Source organism: Pseudopipra pipra, chromosome W, assembly GCF_036250125.1.
Source record: "Pseudopipra pipra isolate bDixPip1 chromosome W, bDixPip1.hap1, whole genome shotgun sequence".
Classification (NCBI taxonomy): Eukaryota; Metazoa; Chordata; class Aves; order Passeriformes; family Pipridae; genus Pseudopipra; species Pseudopipra pipra.
The window spans coordinates 6,819,543-6,835,041 of NC_087580.1; the positions used below are offsets into that span (position 1 = coordinate 6,819,543).

The 15,499-nt window shown below is 53.6% G+C and overlaps 2 protein-coding genes across 3 annotated transcripts; both read right to left on the minus strand.

Annotated features, from left to right (window-relative positions):
* Window positions 1-1,023: 1,023 nt before the first annotated feature.
* On the minus strand, window positions 1,024-6,729 carry LOC135405907 (ankyrin repeat domain-containing protein 26-like). Its single transcript, XM_064640447.1, has 6 exons — window positions 6,646-6,729; window positions 4,844-4,976; window positions 3,359-3,640; window positions 2,428-2,663; window positions 1,527-1,751; window positions 1,024-1,062 (listed from the first exon to the last, which is right to left on the minus strand). The coding sequence occupies exons 1-5, from the start codon at window positions 6,714-6,716 to the stop codon at window positions 1,550-1,552; spliced, it is 924 nt and encodes a 307-aa protein (XP_064496517.1). The 5' UTR covers window positions 6,717-6,729; the 3' UTR covers window positions 1,024-1,062; window positions 1,527-1,549.
* A 1,825-nt stretch (window positions 6,730-8,554) lies between these two features.
* Window positions 8,555-15,142, minus strand: LOC135405910 (ankyrin repeat domain-containing protein 7-like). Of its 2 annotated transcripts, XR_010426087.1 has the most exons (4): window positions 14,573-15,142; window positions 9,538-10,071; window positions 9,343-9,449; window positions 8,555-8,637 (listed from the first exon to the last, which is right to left on the minus strand). XR_010426087.1 is itself a non-coding variant. In XM_064640451.1 (2 exons), exons 1-2 carry the CDS (start codon window positions 10,687-10,689, stop codon window positions 9,861-9,863), a joined length of 429 nt encoding a protein of 142 aa, XP_064496521.1. In that variant the 5' UTR covers window positions 10,690-11,184; the 3' UTR covers window positions 9,815-9,860. The 2 variants fall into 2 exon arrangements, 1 of the variants encoding a protein (XP_064496521.1); XM_064640451.1 differs by lacking the exons at window positions 8,555-8,637; window positions 9,343-9,449; window positions 14,573-15,142 and adding an exon at window positions 10,472-11,184 and having other exon boundaries at window positions 9,815-10,071.
* Window positions 15,143-15,499: the final 357 nt, after the last annotated feature.

A 15,499-nucleotide genomic window follows, 5' to 3' on the forward strand; every position in this document is an offset into this window, starting at 1 on the left:
TAAACCCTACCCCTTTTTCCCTTATCTAGTTACACTTTGCATGCTGGGGTCCCATCTGGGGTGCCAAGAAGAGCTGTGCTTTGGTACCAATTACCTCTGAAGCTGCTCGTGTGCCTTCATAGGCTGCTAAGATTTCCTTCTCCTCAGGGGTGGAATTGGCCTCAGAACCTCTGTGGCTTCGGCTCCAGAAACCCAGTGGTCGCCCTCACGTCTCACCAGGCACCTTTGGCCAGAGGCTCCAGGAGGGACCTTTATCTCCAGCTGCAGAGTAGAGCACATTCTTTACCTCTGGTCCTGTCCTGACTGCTCCAACAGCCACGGCATGTGCAATCTCTTGCTTGATCTGCCTGAAAGCTTGTTGTTGTTCAGGACCCCATTGGAAATTTTTCTTTTTACGGGTCACAAAGTAAAGAGGGCTCACCATCTGGCTGTACTCTGGGATGTGCATCCTCCAGAAGCCAATGGCTCCCAGAAAACCTTGGGTTTCTTGTTTGTGGGTGGAGCCATGGCTACAATCTTGTTGATGACGTCTGTTGGTATCTGGTGTCGTCCATTTGCCATTTCAGCCCTAGGAACTGGATCTCTTGGGCAGGGCCCTTGACCTTACTCTTCTTGATGGCAAAACAGGCCTTGAGGAGAATCTGGATGATCTTCTGTCCTTACTCAAAAACTTCTGCTGTGTCCCCCCACACAATGATGCCATGGATGTACTGGATGGATGGATGGGGGTCACAGCATCTCGGTTCCTCCGATACTGTTGCCTGTGTACAGTTGTCGTGGCTGTTGGCACTTCTTGTCCCCAAAGCTCCAGCGATTCCTTTCGTACAACAAGGGGACCAATGCAGCACCACCTCTCCAATTTTAAGTAGCATTTTCGCTGCCTTCACCACTAGGATCATTGTCATTGAACAATGCAGGGATGGGTTAGAGCTGATCTTGGAGTCTTTGCTACCAAACCTTGAAGGCCACCATCAAGGAAACTGGCTACTAGGCTGTGGATGTCGAAATTAAGGAAAGGAAGCAATTTGTTCCATCCATTTGAACGGTCCCTTAGAGGATGTCCTGGGACAGGCACAAAACCAGCAAGAACCAGGAAAAAAATTAGTAAAAAGGCCATTGTTATTATTTTTCTTTCTCCTTGTTCCTAAACAAAGCTATGTTTAGATAAACAAAATCCTCCTTGGCAGCTCTCCCAGGAGTGTCCCAAAACAATGGGGGATGTTTACAAACAAACCTGCTCTTGGCAGCTTTCCCAGACAATGTTCCCACAACAAAACCAAAGGAACCAAAACAATCCCACTTCTGACACCAAAACCATCTGTAGCCGGTTGGAGTTGGCTTCCTGCCAAACCCCACAGGCTACAGAAGATTACTACGTGTAAATTTAGGGTAGAACTTAGGTGGGAGGTTCCTGTGCCACAGTGCTCTTTCCCACAGTTTCTCTTGGAAAAGAATGGAGTTCCACAGCTCATTGCTTCCATTTCAATCTTTTTGGCCTTTGACCACTCTGGAAAATCTGTACCAACCTGATGAGCAGAAGTCTTGGGCTTTACCACAGGTGTCTGGGTGGTGTTCTGAGAGCCAGACTTCTGCTCAGTCCCAAACTGATGCCAAGGTGTCCCAGGCCAGGTGAATCCAGAAGTGGACTTGCAGCCAGAAGTCCGCTGACAGCACTGCTTGGGACTGCAGATCTGCTTCTGTGGCGCTCCAAAAAGAGCTTGGTGTTGGCCACTGCAAGTCTCTCAGTAGCTCTGAAACATTCCCAAGCACACACAGAGTCATCTTTGGCAGGAAGGCTTTTGCAAAGTTACCCTCCACAGCCTTGGCTACTACTCGACTTCTAAAAGCCAAGGGCATGAAGAGCGTCCAAAATCAGCACATGCTTTGATCTGAGCTTGTTCACAGGGCCTGTTTCTAAGAAATCACACCAAATGCAAGGAGCAGCCAGTGTCACCTCCAGTAGAACTCTGGCCTACCCTGGCCTTCTCAAGGAAAGCTCAACCCTCAGACCTGCTGCCAAAACAGAAGCCAAGAAAGAGCCTTCTTAGTTTGGATTCACAGAATCCAACTCTCTTCTCCCAGAGGCCTCTCCTTATTCAAACAGGAAAGGGCACAAGATTCATCTTCTCTGTCACCCACGGCATGAGGAGAGGAGAGACTGGCAAAAAGACTGCCTGCTAAAACAACCTCAACTTGAAAAGACACCAATAATGCCACAGTGGTGCTGCTGTGGGGTTACTGCTGGAACTCTAAAGAGAAAGGAAGACAGGTCTGAGGAAGGGAAGGCTCTGAAGGAACTTTCCCCACAAAGATGCCACATTCTGCTTTCACACCTGACGCTGGCCAGATGTAGAAAAGGGATTTCCAAGGAAAATGCAGGAGGAAAGAGGAGTCTGTTCTTACCAGTCCAAAAAAGCAGGGACTTACCTTTCCAGTTTCTTGGCGAGGCTTTTTCTGCTTTTGGCTTCCACCAGATACAGCTCTTTGTACTTGTCCACTTCTGCCTGGGTGGATTCCTTTTGAAAAGGTCTTTCTGCTTGGTTGCTTTTTGTCCTTCCCAGTGCACGTTCCAGATCTCTAATTCTGTCTTCTAACTGTTTTTTCAGTGAGTCCACATGACTGCTTCTGATTTCTTCTAAGGTGTCCTGGTGGGCTGCCTGTGCCTGAAGGAGACAGTGCACCTTCAACCACCACAAGAAAAAGAGAGCTCTGCCCAGCACAAAATTGCACACACCCAGTTCCAAGGGCCCAGCCTTACTCAGAGAGGAGGCTCTGCCTCCTCACTCCCAGCAGCAACCAAGGCAGAACCCAGGAGCTACCAGGGCAAACAATTCTTTGCAGTGGGAAAGAAGCCCAAATGAGCACTCTGCTTCAAAGCTACTAATGAAGAGACACTGGGTCTGTAGGACAGGGCATGTCCAAAAGGATTCTTCAAAGACAAGAAGAGCTTCCACATCCACCTCCACCCCCTCCCTGCCATCCCTGTAATTTCAGTGACTCCTTTTCTGAGCACCTTCCCCCCTACAAGGACAAAGCAGCACCTCTAGGTCTGGCCATGACAGCTGCAAGTTGCAAAACCCATTCAAGGATGAGCAGTGAGAAGCAGAGCAGCGCACAGAGATCCCTCCAAGCACTGCAAAGTGGGAATCTGCCTTGGGCAGCCTATGGATTCAGGGACCTGCCAGCACATTCCACACCCATGACAGCACTCCTGCCCAACCAGATTGCCTTCTGCCACTGCCTTCAGCAAAGACAGAAGCTAACCCACAGAATACAGGAGCAAAAGAAAAAGACCAAAACCATGGCCACAAGAGAAGTTTACGTAGCACCTATGGACACTGGGGAGAAAGTCACTTACTTGCAAAAACTCATTGACTTCTTGGAGTTTTTGTCTTATTTCCTGGTCTGCTTGTTCTTCCACCTCTCTTTTGCACTGTTCGAGTTGGCTGCGATCCACCACGTTGGTCTCCAAATGATGGTGGAGTTTTGCCAGCTCTTCTTGCAGCTGGCATTTGTCCATGGCCAGGTTCTCGCACTCCCCACGCAGGGCAGACAGCTCTTCTTGCAAAGCCTGATTTTTGGCTTCCAGCTGCGTGCACTGTTCACGTTCCCTGTCCAACTGCTGGGAAAGTTCAGCAACCTGCAGACAGAAAATGAAAAAAGGAGCTCAGTGTGGTGTAAAGGAGGTGAATTCTGGGAAAACCCCAAAAGAGGGTGGCCAGGGAGACTTTATTCATCATCTGCTGGCTCAGGACTAGACACAAAGTGCAACCAGGCTTTTCTTTTCCAGCAAGAACAGCTTTCCCATCATTTGCCGTAGAATTCCTCAGCTTCCCAGCCTTTTGGAGTTCCTCATGCAAAAATGCTCCACGCTTCTGGACTCCAAAGGAATGACTGCAAAGGCAGGAAGCCATTCTACAGGGATGCCTTCAAACCCAAGCGTGACTCTGACAGACGCCGCTTTAGCAACGGATCCGAGTGACGAGCGGAGAAGGGATCAGAGGTTCTGTGCCACTGCTGCACAGGCACAGCAGCCTCAACAGCACTGCTGGGAACAGTCCTTCTGGCTCCCCGCCACAGGATGGGCTGAAACAGCTCCCTGTGAGCAAGAAGGGACAGATTTTCCCCTGGGAGGCCCCTGTCCTCCTTGGGCCCTGGGCAGCAACAAGACTGAGGAGAAAAGCCAAACCTCAAGTGCCTCCTGCTCAGCTCGTGCCTGAGACAGGGCTCAGGGGCTGATGGTGCCCTGCCAGTGACAGCGCTGTTCCTCCCCTCTCTGCCAGGGCAGCAATTCATCTGGCACACCCAGAGGACGCTGTCACAGCCTCCCTCCAGCTGCAGCCAGGCCTGAGCTGGGCCCCACTGCTCTCAGCCCATGCACGTGATGTCCTGCCAGGACGGCAGACCTGCCCATCCCTCAGGCCCAGCCAGGGGATCTGCACTCTTGGCTGACCCCGCTCACTCTCAGGGGACCTGTTCTGCTCTTCTTGCTCAGGGCCTGTGGGACGGCTCCCTGGCCCGGGAGCTCACGCACCCTGCCAGGCTGGCTGCCACTCCTGGCTTGCCCCTCCTCTGCAGGACAGCCTGGCCTCCATCAGCCCTTACACCTACTGCTTTGCCCTCAACATTTGCATCTTTCCCCAGAAGGAGAACTACCTCTGGATTAGTTTGAGTCATCTCCCACTGGAACAGCAGGAGGAGCATTAAGAAAAGCCCATCACATCCAAAATGCAGCCAAGGGAAAAAAAATCATCCACATGACAAGAAATAGAGGGAAAGCATCTCCCAGCTTTCAAAAGAAGGAACACCACAACCAAAGAGCCCTACCCAGAGCGCAGCTCACCTCTCTTTGGAATCTATCAACTTCCTTGACCTTTTCAGAATATCTCTTCTTCATTTCTTCCAGCTGGGACTGACTTCCTTTCTCTTCATTAACCCGGAGTTTCCTGCTCTCTATCCTCAGAAGCTTTTCCAGCCTGCACAGCAAATTAGTCAAGAAACCCATGAAACACAGGAAGAACCAGCCTTTCCCCCACGGTCTCACAGAAACAGCACAGACAGCATCCAAGCCTAGAATGGCTTGGCTTGGCAGGGACCTTAAAGATCATCCAGTTCCAAGCCTCCTGCTCTGGGCAGGGACCTTCCACCAGACCAGCTTGTTCACAACCCCATCCAACCTGGCCTTGAACACTTCCAGCCATGGGGCATCCACAGCTTCTCTGGGCAACCGGTTGCAGTTCCTCACCACCCTCACAGCAACCAATTTCTTCCCAGGATCAAATCTAAACCTACTCTCTTTCCATTTGAAGCCATTCCCCCTTGTCCTCTCACTACCTGCTCTTTTAAATGCACTCTCCTCATCCTTCTTGTGGGCTCCCTTCTCACCCCAAAAGGCCACAATTAGGTCACCCCAAAGCCTCCTCTTTTCCAGGCTGAAGGGTTGCAATTGTCCCAGCCTTTCCTCCTAGCAGAGGTGCTCCATCTTTCCAAGCACCTTGGTGGCCTCCTCTGGGCTCAGTCCAACAGCTGGAGGTCCTTGCTGTGCTGAGGAGCCCAGAGCTGGATGCAGCCCTCCAGCTGGGCTCTCCCAAGGGCAGAGCAGAGGCAGAATGCCCTCCCTCCACCCGCTGGCCACGCTGCCTTGGACGCAGCCCAGGACACAATTGGCTCTCTGGGCTGCGAGCGCACATCGCCGGCTCATGTCCGGCCTCTCCTCCAGCCCAAGGGCTTCTCGGCAGGGCTGCTCTGCCCCTCTTCATCCCCCAGCCTGCACTGATACAGGGGCTGCCCTGAGCCACGGCCAGCAGCTTGCACTGGCTCTTGGTAAACCATCAGCAGATTGCCATGGGCCCACTTCTCCAGCTGGTCCAGGGCCCTCTGGATGGCATCAGCTGTGTCAACCACACCCCTCAGCTTGGTGGCAGCTGCAAATTTGCTGAGGGCGCACTCCAGCCCTTCCTCTGGATCATTAGTGAAGACATTAAAGAACACTGGGCCCAATCCAGACCCCTGAGGGACACCACTCGGCACTGATGGCCCTCAGCACTCTGAGCCATTGATCACCACCTCTGCATGGCACTGTTCACCCAATTTCTTATCCATCTAACAGTCCACACATCCAGTCCGTCTCTCTCCACTTTGGAGAGAAGGATGTTGTGGGGGACTGTGTCAAAGGCTTCCCAGAATGACAGGGAGATGACATGGGTAGCCCTTGTCCACTGAGGCAGTCACTCCATCTTACAAGGCCACCAGGTCGGTCAAGCAGCACTTGCCCTTGGCGAAGCTGTGCTGGTGCTTCCAATCACCTCCCTGTCATCCACGTGCCTTGACAGAGCTTCTAGAAGGATCTTTTCCATCACCTCCCCAGGCACAGAGGGCAGGCTGACAGGTTGGCAGTTCCCAGGGCCCTCCTTTCTACCCCATTCAAAGATGGGCACAGTGGGGTTCCCTTTTTCCCCTCACCTGGGACTTCCCCTGACTGCCACGACTTTTCAAATATCAAGGAGAGTGTCTTGGCAACTCCATCAGACCCTGGTGGCCAATGGAGGGCAATAATGCTGGCCAGATGGAGAAGATGGATTCCCAAGGAAAATGCAGGAAGAAAAAGGAGTCTCTTATTACCTCTCCAAACAAGCATGGACTTACCTTTCCAGTTTCTTGGCAAGGCATCTTCTGGTTTTCACTTCCTCCACATACAGCTCTTTGTACATTTCCATCCCTCCCTGTGTTGCTTCTTTATGAGAAGCACTCTCTTGTTGGGTGTTTTTGACCCTCTCCAATTCACTTTCCAGATCTCTAATCCTTTCTTCCAACTGGATTCTCATGGATTCACAATGACTGCCTTTAATTTGTCCTAGTGGGGCCTGGTGGGCTGCCTGTGCCTGAAGGAGACAGTGCACCTTCAACCACCACAAGAAAAAGAGAGCTCTGCCCAGCACAAAATTGCACACACCCAGTTCCAAGGGCCCAGCCTTACTCAGAGAGGCGGCTCTGCCTCCTCACTCCCAGCAGCAATCAAGGCACAACCCAGGAGCTACCAGGGCAAACAATTCTTTGCAGTGGGAAAGAAGCCCAAATGAGCACTCTGCTTCAAAGCTCCTAATGAAGAGCCTGTGGACACTGGGGAGAAATTCACTTACTTGCAAAACGAGGCTGACCTCTTGTAGCTTTGGACTTCTTTCCTGGTCAGCTCCTTCTGCCACCTCTCCTGTACACTGTTCTCTTTGGCTGCCATCCAGCACCAAAGTCTCCAAATGGTGGTGGAGTTTTGTCACCTCTTCTTGCAGCTGACATTTGCTCTTCTCCAGTTGTTCACACTTCCCAAGCAGAGTGGACAGCTCTTCTTGCAAAGCCTGGTTTGGGGCCTCGAGCTGCATGCCTGTTCCAGGCTCCATGTCCAGCTGCTGGGAAAGTTCACCACCCTGTGCACAGAAAAAAAAAAAAAAGGAAACTCAGTGTGATCTAAAGGCAGTGAATTCTGAGAAAATCTCTCAAGGGGGTGGCCATGGCAACTGTATTTATCATCTACTGGAAACCAGCCTAGAAAACACTTGAAAGATTCCCCCACAGAAAGAAGAAACTTTACACCTAAAAACTTAAGAATTTGGGAGACACTTCTGGCAACAATACTTCTGGGTCCCTTGGAGCTCATGATGGAACTCCTCATTTAGAATCTAAGAATTCCTCCAGTGTCCAGCACACCAAATACCCTCAGGGCTTTTGTAGCAGCTGGGGAAAGGACCAGGCTGCTTTCTGAGCAGCCTCTGCTGAGGAGAAGGCAGAAACTGAGCTCCCCAGGCTCTCCAGGAAAACTTCATCTGACAGTTGCCCCACAGAAATAGGCAACTAGGCTCAAGAGTCACAGAAAGGGAAATTTAGGACCAGCTTACTGAGGCAGAGGCTTGCAGGGCTCTCGGACGGACTTCAACGCTCTCGCTTGGCTGCTGGACAGTGGCTTCCAATCCGCTGTTCTCACTGGCAAAGCTTAAGAAGAAATACAGCTCTTATTACCAGAAAACCCAATGCCAGACAAACTGTGCTAAGGAACAGAAGCCACAGCAGAAGTGTCCTACAAAATCCCACTGACTCTCCCCCTGTTTCCACCCAATCCCCCAAAGCCACAGACCCCTCGCTTCACTGGGTTACTCTCTTACTGTTGCACGTCTTCTTCCAGGAGGTCCTGCAGTTCCTGGGAGGAAGTTATTGCCTCTCTTTTCTTGGCATCCAAGGCAGTCTTCAAGTCAGGAACACAATGCTCAGACTGAAGATGCTTTCCTTCCTCCTCCTGCAGCTGTAAAACCACGGGAAGAATCCACAGTTGTCAGGGGAGCTTTTCCAGAGAGGAGCCAGCTGCTGCTGAAGAACTCAGGTGCTGCATGTCTGTGTGCATCCCCTCTGCCCAAAGAACTGCAATCCATTCAAGTCCCTTCAAAGCTTCACTTCTACTCCCCAATGAACACAATGAACACTGTTTTGTCCGTTTTCAGGATGGACAGGAAGCAACAGGCACCCCCAGGTTTCTCCCTGTGGGGACAGGCTTTCCATACCTCCGGCTCAGCCCTGTCCAGCTCCTCCTGCAAGCACAGATTATCTTCCTCCAGGTGAGCCTCATGGCTTCCAGGAACCACAAGAGCACTCCTAAAGCATGCAAAATTTCATTGGAAACATGTCTGATCCTGCATCACTTTTCCCCTGCTTGCTCCCAAAACAGCTCTTCCCCCCTTTCCTACAAGCTCCGGGAAAGCAAAGCCAAGTCCATGGAAGCATTGGAGAATTTCTCTTCCAAGGGGCCTCCCTAAAGCAGCCTCAGCTACCAGCTCAGGCCGTGCTGTTCAGGGCTCCTTGCACTGCTCTTCAAAGTGCCCCCAGATGCGGCTGCACAAACTCCCAGGGCAAGCCCTTCGACCCCCTGACCATCTCCATGGCAGGAAGTTTTCTCCTTCTGTGCTCGGAGCCCCTCGTGTCCCCTGGGACAGTGTTGCTTCTCTTTCCCCCAACGCTTCCCTTCAGAGCACTGAACGCCCCAACTCTGCCGTGCCTCAAACCCCCCTGGCCTGCAGAGCAGCCACGCTGCTGAGCTACTGGCAAGTTTCCCCGGGGCTCTGGCTCTGGGTGTGGGGAGGGCACCACAGACAAGGCTTTCTTGCAGACCTCAGCGGGCAAAGGACGAGAGCCCCTGAGGTACGAGAGCAGCCAAGGGCAGACCTGCATTTACCAGTCCCACGGGGAACTGCTTCCACGGGGCTGCTCCTTCTTTTTCCCAGCTCATTGCCACGCCCCTCGTCTGGGTCACACTTGCAGACTACCCAGAACACCCGGGGGCTGTTTCGACAAAGCCCTCACCTTTCCCCCTGGGCTTGAGCAGGCCTGTCAGCTGCTTTGTTCACAAGGCACTCCAGAATCTCCTCGTGCTGTTGCAAGGCTGCAAGTTTGAAGGGGGTAAATCCCCACTAAAAGGAGAAAGAATCCCCATTAGAAAGACACAGACAAGCTCTGCAGCTGTTGGAAAGAGCAGCTTTAGCCACGTGCCAAGGTTACCTGGTTCTGAGCATCACTGTTGGCATGATGCTCCAGTAACAGCCCTGCTACAGCTGTGTTTTTAGAGAGCACAGCCAGGTGAAGGGCAGTGTTGCCGTCAGCGTCTGCCAGATTGGGGTCGGCACCGTGTTCCAGCAGAACAGCAACACATTCTTCCTGCTCCTGCTGGACTGCCTGGCAACAACACACCAAAAGGGAAAGGCTTCCAACTTTTCCATCCCCCTCTCTCACAACTCCCTCAGCCCCTGAGTGCTGCCATAGAAGACCACCTTCAAAGATCAGCTAACAGAGGCTGTGCCCTGCCCATTGCAATAGGTGTGTTTCTATGGCCCTGCCCTGCAAGGAATCCTGCCAGACACCTCCCCTTTAACACCCCAGCACTGAGCCCCACCTCCAAGCTCAGAAGGCATTCCACACACCTTCATCAGGGCTGTTCTCTTGAAGTTGTCAGCGAGGTTGGGCTGGCTGTTCTTTCTTAGCAGATATCTGACGACATCTGCATGGCCATTGGCTGAAGCCAGATGCAGAGGTGTCCTAAAAATTAAACAGACACTCTTAACCCAGACAGACAAAGGACGAGCCCAAGCTGTGTCTCTACCCAGCCCCCTGGGGACCCTGCCCGGACTCTGCTCCTCCTGCTGCTGCTGCAACCCTGCCCTGATGAGCCAGAGGGCAGAACAGGTGAGGGTTGAGCAGCTGCAGAACAGCCCTGCAGAGAGAGCACGGCCAAGGGGCAGGTGGGCAACACACGTTTGCAGCAGCGCTGGAGCCCGGCCGGCAGCTCCGAGCAGTGAAAAGCTCAAGAGTTCCCTGTCCCAGCTGACAGGGCAAATGTCACTTTTCAAGCCTTGTCCCTAAGAGAGGGCTGCCGAGGACTACTGCAGCTTGGCTCAGGAGCAGCCAAGGTGTGCCATCAGCGTGGCCCAGAACTCACCGCATCTCCTGGTCTGGCCTGTCGATGCCGACTACCTTGACGTACCAGCGCCAGCGCCTCAGCCAGCCCAGGTCACCGCGGGCGGCCACGCGGTGCAGCCTGCCCAGCCCCTGCTCCCGGAGCTGGGAGGCGCTGCTGGAGCTGGTGGCAGCCCAGGGCTGCCCACTGGGGCTGCTGGAGGGCGACTGCCGTCGCTTCTTGCTCAGAAGCCACGGCATGGCCCTGCTTGGAGCTCCCAGCAGCAGGAAGGGCAAGAAGGCCCCGGCGGGCTGCCGGGAGCCAAGTGGGGATGAGGAATGGGACGGGGCGAGGTTTAGGGGGAGGGTGACAAAGGGGACGAGAATAAGGACGGGCACAGGGTATGAAGCACAAGGCAGACGAGGTCGCCCTGCGCAGTGGTCGTGGCCTGCAGCTGCCAAGACGGCGATGCAGGCGCGCAATGCTCCCCGAGCGGGATGTGCTGCTGCTCCCCGAGAGGCTACAGCAGCTCTGGGCGCCGGCTGCGGGCACCAACAAAGCCGTGCCCGACTGGCGCCTGTGGCGTCACAATGGCTGGTGGAAGGCTCAGCACGTCAGCGTGGGGTGTGACAGAGGCCACGGGGCAGGGTGGGGCCGGGCGGGGCAGGGCAGGGCGGGGCAGGTGTGAGGGCGGCCCTGCTGGGCCTTGTGGGAAGGAGGCGGCCTGGGCCTTGTGAGGGCGGCCGGCGGGAGTGGGCACTGCCCCGCCTCAGAGCGCCCCGGGGCAGGGCCCGGGACGCTCCCACCGGGCCGCAGGCTGCGGTAGGCGCTGGAGCAGCTCCCGCATCACCTGCTCTGGCTTTTTGCTTCAGCCTGGAGCCGGGCTGCCTCTGGACACACTGCCATCAAATGAGGCTCAGGACGAAGTGGGGCCACCACAGCTCTCAAGAAATGCCCACCCAGCGCTCCAAGCCCGCCAGGCCAGAGTTCCAGGACAATTCCCCAACTCCTTTGTCTTGTCCCTCTTGAAGGGCAGACACCTCACCCCCCTTCCCCTCACAACTGATCTCTCCTGCTGCTTTGCCAGATGCCAACAGTGAATTTCTGCTCTGCTGCTCCACCAGCCAACAGGCAGCACACAGCAGGGCAGGAAGAAACTTTCAAACACATCTTGTCCCACTTTGTCCCAATGACAACACCAAGTGAAGGACCAGAGGTTTTGCACCAGTTTTCTCAGGGGAGGGACACTACAGTGGACTGCAAGCAGGCTGAAGAAATTTCCCTTTTTTTCTGCAGGCTACAAACCAGTCTGCTTCCCTCAGGATCAGGGATTTGCCTGTGTTTTAAGGCTACCAGGAGCTCACCCACTATCTTCTGCCCAGAACACAAAGAGGAGGGCTCGAAAGCACTGCAAGAGTCTGGCAACTGAGTAGCAGCAATAGCTCACCTGGAGGCCATGATCTTAACACCACTGTGCTTCAAGCCTTCCCGGAGGAAGGGCACACATTTGCCTGGCCTCTGGGACAGGCTGAAGATGCAGCTGTGAGCAGAGCTGAAGGGAGCAGAGGACAGCTCTGGCTCGGCCTTCAGGCCTGGCTTCTCTTTCAGCCTTGAAGATGTCTGCCAGACTCATATGCACTCAGAGCAAGGGCAGAGAGAGAAGTCTTAACTCCCAGCCCGGGAAGAAAGCCTTAAGAAGCCTTCAAAAATATGACTCTCCTCATCCCTCCCACCTAGGCCCAAAGAGCTCCAATTCTGTCACCAAACGCAGCAGTTCTCCTCAAATGTCGGGACAGTTGTGGCAGCCGTGCCCTTTCTGCCAAAGTTGGACAGGTCCCCACCTGTCCCAGAGGCAAGCAGAGGGAAGAAGAGGGGACAGCCTTGGGATGGGGGAATGGGAGAAGCAAAGCCGGCAGGGGGAACAGAAGAAAACGAGGACACATCCTGGAGTCTTGATGGCGCCTGCCGTTGGTTCTGGCGGAGGAGCCCCTCTATGCTGTGTGTGCTTTGGCACAGGCTGCACTGTGGGTATGGCCCTGCTCTGCTGGTGGCCACTGCTCACCCTCTGCACAGAATCACGGAAAGACTAAGGTGCTCTAGTCCAAGGCCTGTTCTGGAACAGGGTTTCCTAGAGTCAGTTTCCTAGAGTCCAGTTTTCCTGGAAAAGCCAGGAAAGACGTAGGCAAAGAAGACATTCAGTATTTCTGCTTTTTTCCTGTCCTGTGGAACAAGCTCCCCCATCTTGTTGAGAGATGGGCCCACATTTTCCCTGCTTTTCCTTTTGTCATCTACAGACATAAAGAAGTCCTTCCTGTTGTCTCTGACATCACTGGCCTGATTCAGTTCCATTTGGGCTTTGGCTTTACCAACTTCATCCCTGCATGCCCAGATAACATTTCTGTTTTCTTTCTTTGCGTCCACTCTCTGTAGAGATGGGGGAAATAAATTGGGGGATTTGTTCCCCAGTGTCATGGGTTTACTTATTCTAAAAAACCAAAGGGAATTTTCTTTCCCCTGCTGCCTGTGGGGGAGGGATGTTGAATGGGGAGGACAGTTTTCTGCCTTGGGTGATTACCTACCCAAAGGAGCTGGCTGGCAGAACTACATTCCAGCCTGACAGCTCTCCCTGCAGCTGGGGGGGGCTCCTGAGGAGTTTTTTTCTCCCCTCCTCTCCTTGGAAAGTGGCACTTCACTTTTTGCCTTAATGGAGGCAAGGGGTGTGTGTGTGGGAAAAAGCTCTGAGGCCGTTTTGCTCTCGACCTGATCATCTGGCTGCTCTCCGGCCTCGGCTTGCCTGCACGCTGCTCTGTCTCCAGCCCCAATCTGCTCAGATTCCATCGGAGAGTTTTGTGCTCACCAACGAAAAAAGGGGAGTCCTGACCACAGCCAGGCACAGACAACGTGAGTTTAGTGGGAAAGAAACCGCCCTTCTTTCCCCTTTTCCCCTTCCCCTCCTCGTTGGGGGAAAATCTCCATTTTTGGCTTTTGCTGCGATCCGGGGCCCAACAGCGCCCCCTGCTGGCCAACACCGAGCACTGCAGGCCCCGCCCCTCCAGGGATCCAACAGTGCCCCCTGCTGGCCAACACCCAGCACTGCAGGCCCCGCCCCTCCAGGGATCCAACAGCGCCCCCTGCTGGTCAACACCGAGCACTGCAGGCCCCGCCCCTCCAGGGATCCAACAGCGCCCCCTGCTGGCCAACACCCAGCACTGCAGGCCCCGCCCCTCCAGGGATCCAACAGCGCCCCCTGCTGGCCAACACCGAGCACTGCAGGCCCCGCCCCTCCAGGGATCCAACAGCTCCTGCCAACCGGGATTGGAATTGCGCCAGAGCACAGGGAAGTATCAAACTGTTTCCTTTGTTTGAAGGGGACTTTTTGGGCACAGGATTATTGTTTAGTTGGTTTTGGGTTCTTTTGCTGGTTTTGCCAAGACACATATATCCTTTAATAAAGGGCTGTTATCTCTTCCTTTTTTCCATACTTCCTCGATTGGAGCCTCTTAATTTGGATTTACAATTGCTGAGAGAGGAGTTTGGTCCACTTCATAACTCATCCTCCTTAGCAAAACATTCCAGTCTCTTTACACTCAGACAGGAGGGCAGTGAAGTGGTTTCAACAGGCCCCTGGCATCTGGCCAGCGTCAAACCACGACACAAGGGGAACCAGGGGGATGTGGAGGCCCCGTCACGGGAGAGTGGAAGGCTCGAACAAAGTTTTAAAAAGCAAAGCCTTGCCAGAGAGTCTGGAGGTGCAGGAAGGACTCCCTGGCTTTCTGAACTCCTTCCCAGGGAAGGGTTTGGGTGCAGCTGAATCCTCTCGTAGCCCCAGACTGTGTTCACAGTTTAAATTTAAAGGAATTAAAGAGCTCTTAAACCACTTTGTCCCACAGGTTTTAATGATGGCAAAACAAGAATATTTATATAAAATGAATGATGTAATTTATACAAATGATCAGAAAAAAACCCTTAATCAGAACTATTTACTGCACAACAGAAACACTAAAACAATACAAACACTAAAAGTCTACTAGCAGAGTCTAATACAGCGTACAGCAGTACAGGGCACTGGAACAAAGCATTTATTGAAGCAGTTCTATTAAAGCTGGAAAACAGAAATAATTATTGAGATCTGATGTAACTCACCCAGACCAATGCCTGTGGGGAGATCTCTTCCTCTCAGCCTCAAGGAGTGACCTTGGAGGGCGTCCCCAGCCAAGGGAGGAATCTCCACACACCCCCCAGGGAGGGTTTTGTCAGAAAGAACCCGACTGCATGAGAGGGGACTGGACTTTTTATAGGATAAAGTGATTGAGTGCCAGGCCCGCCTTTCCAGGCCAGCTCTCAGCTTATCTGTCAACTCAGACTTCAACCAGCAGGGTGTGTGTTCAACGTTGGACCAACCAGGATGGTTTGAGCAGAGTTAACACCGAGACAACAGCCTGGCTCCAGCAGTTGATCTTGTGTGACAGCTTGATTATGAGCTTGATTGGACCTTGGGTCTGGCCAGGCTGGGACTATCCTGCCACAGTCCACCAGCCAGGGGTCTTCCCAACGTGGGTCACTGGGACTGTGGGTCACCAAGCCTGTTCCCAGGGTGGGTCACTGGGACTGTGGGTCACCAAGCCTGTTCCCAAGGTGTGTCCTCCAATAGGTGATGGAGTTGGAGCAGCAGATGAAGCTCTTCCCGCAGTCGGGGCACTCACAGGGCTTCCCTTACTGGTGGGTCCGTTGGTGTGTGGTCAAGGCAGAGCTCTGCCTGAAGCTCTTCCCACACTCCCCACACTTGTAGGGCCTCTCCCCTGTATGGATGCGCTGGTGGATGATGAGGGTGAAGTTGTGTTTGAAGCCCTTCCCGCAGTCTGTGCAGCGGAAGGGCCTCTCATCCGTGTGAACGCGCTGGTGGGTGACAAGTTGAGAATTGTATGTGAAGCTTTTCTTGCATTCCCCACATTTGTAGGGCTGGGGCCCCCGTTCCCCAGTGTGGATCTGCTGGTGACAGATCAGGCGGGAGCTGACGCTGAAGCCCTTCCCGCATTCCAAGCACTTGTAGGGCCGTTCCCCCGTGTGCAC

What these genes read in the sequence shown, in the direction of transcription:
- LOC135405907 (XM_064640447.1), bottom strand. Translation starts at nt 6,716, where the DNA reads ATGGAAATGTACAAAGAGCTGTATGTGGAGGAAGTGAAAACCAGAAGA. An exon ending in TTGATAGATTCCAAAGAGAG is followed by an intron (nt 3,641 to 4,843) that starts GTGAGCTGCGCT and finishes TTCTGTCTGCAG; the next exon opens with GTTGCTGAACTTTCCCAGCA. An exon ending in CTCGCCAAGAAACTGGAAAG is followed by an intron (nt 1,752 to 2,427) that starts GTAAGTCCCTGC and finishes GGAATGTTTCAG; the next exon opens with AGCTACTGAGAGACTTGCAG.
- LOC135405910 (XM_064640451.1), bottom strand. Translation starts at nt 10,689, where the DNA reads ATGCCGTGGCTTCTGAGCAAGAAGCGACGGCAGTCGCCCTCCAGCAGC. An exon ending in AGGCCAGACCAGGAGATGCG is followed by an intron (nt 10,072 to 10,471) that starts GTGAGTTCTGGG and finishes TTTAATTTTTAG; the next exon opens with GACACCTCTGCATCTGGCTT.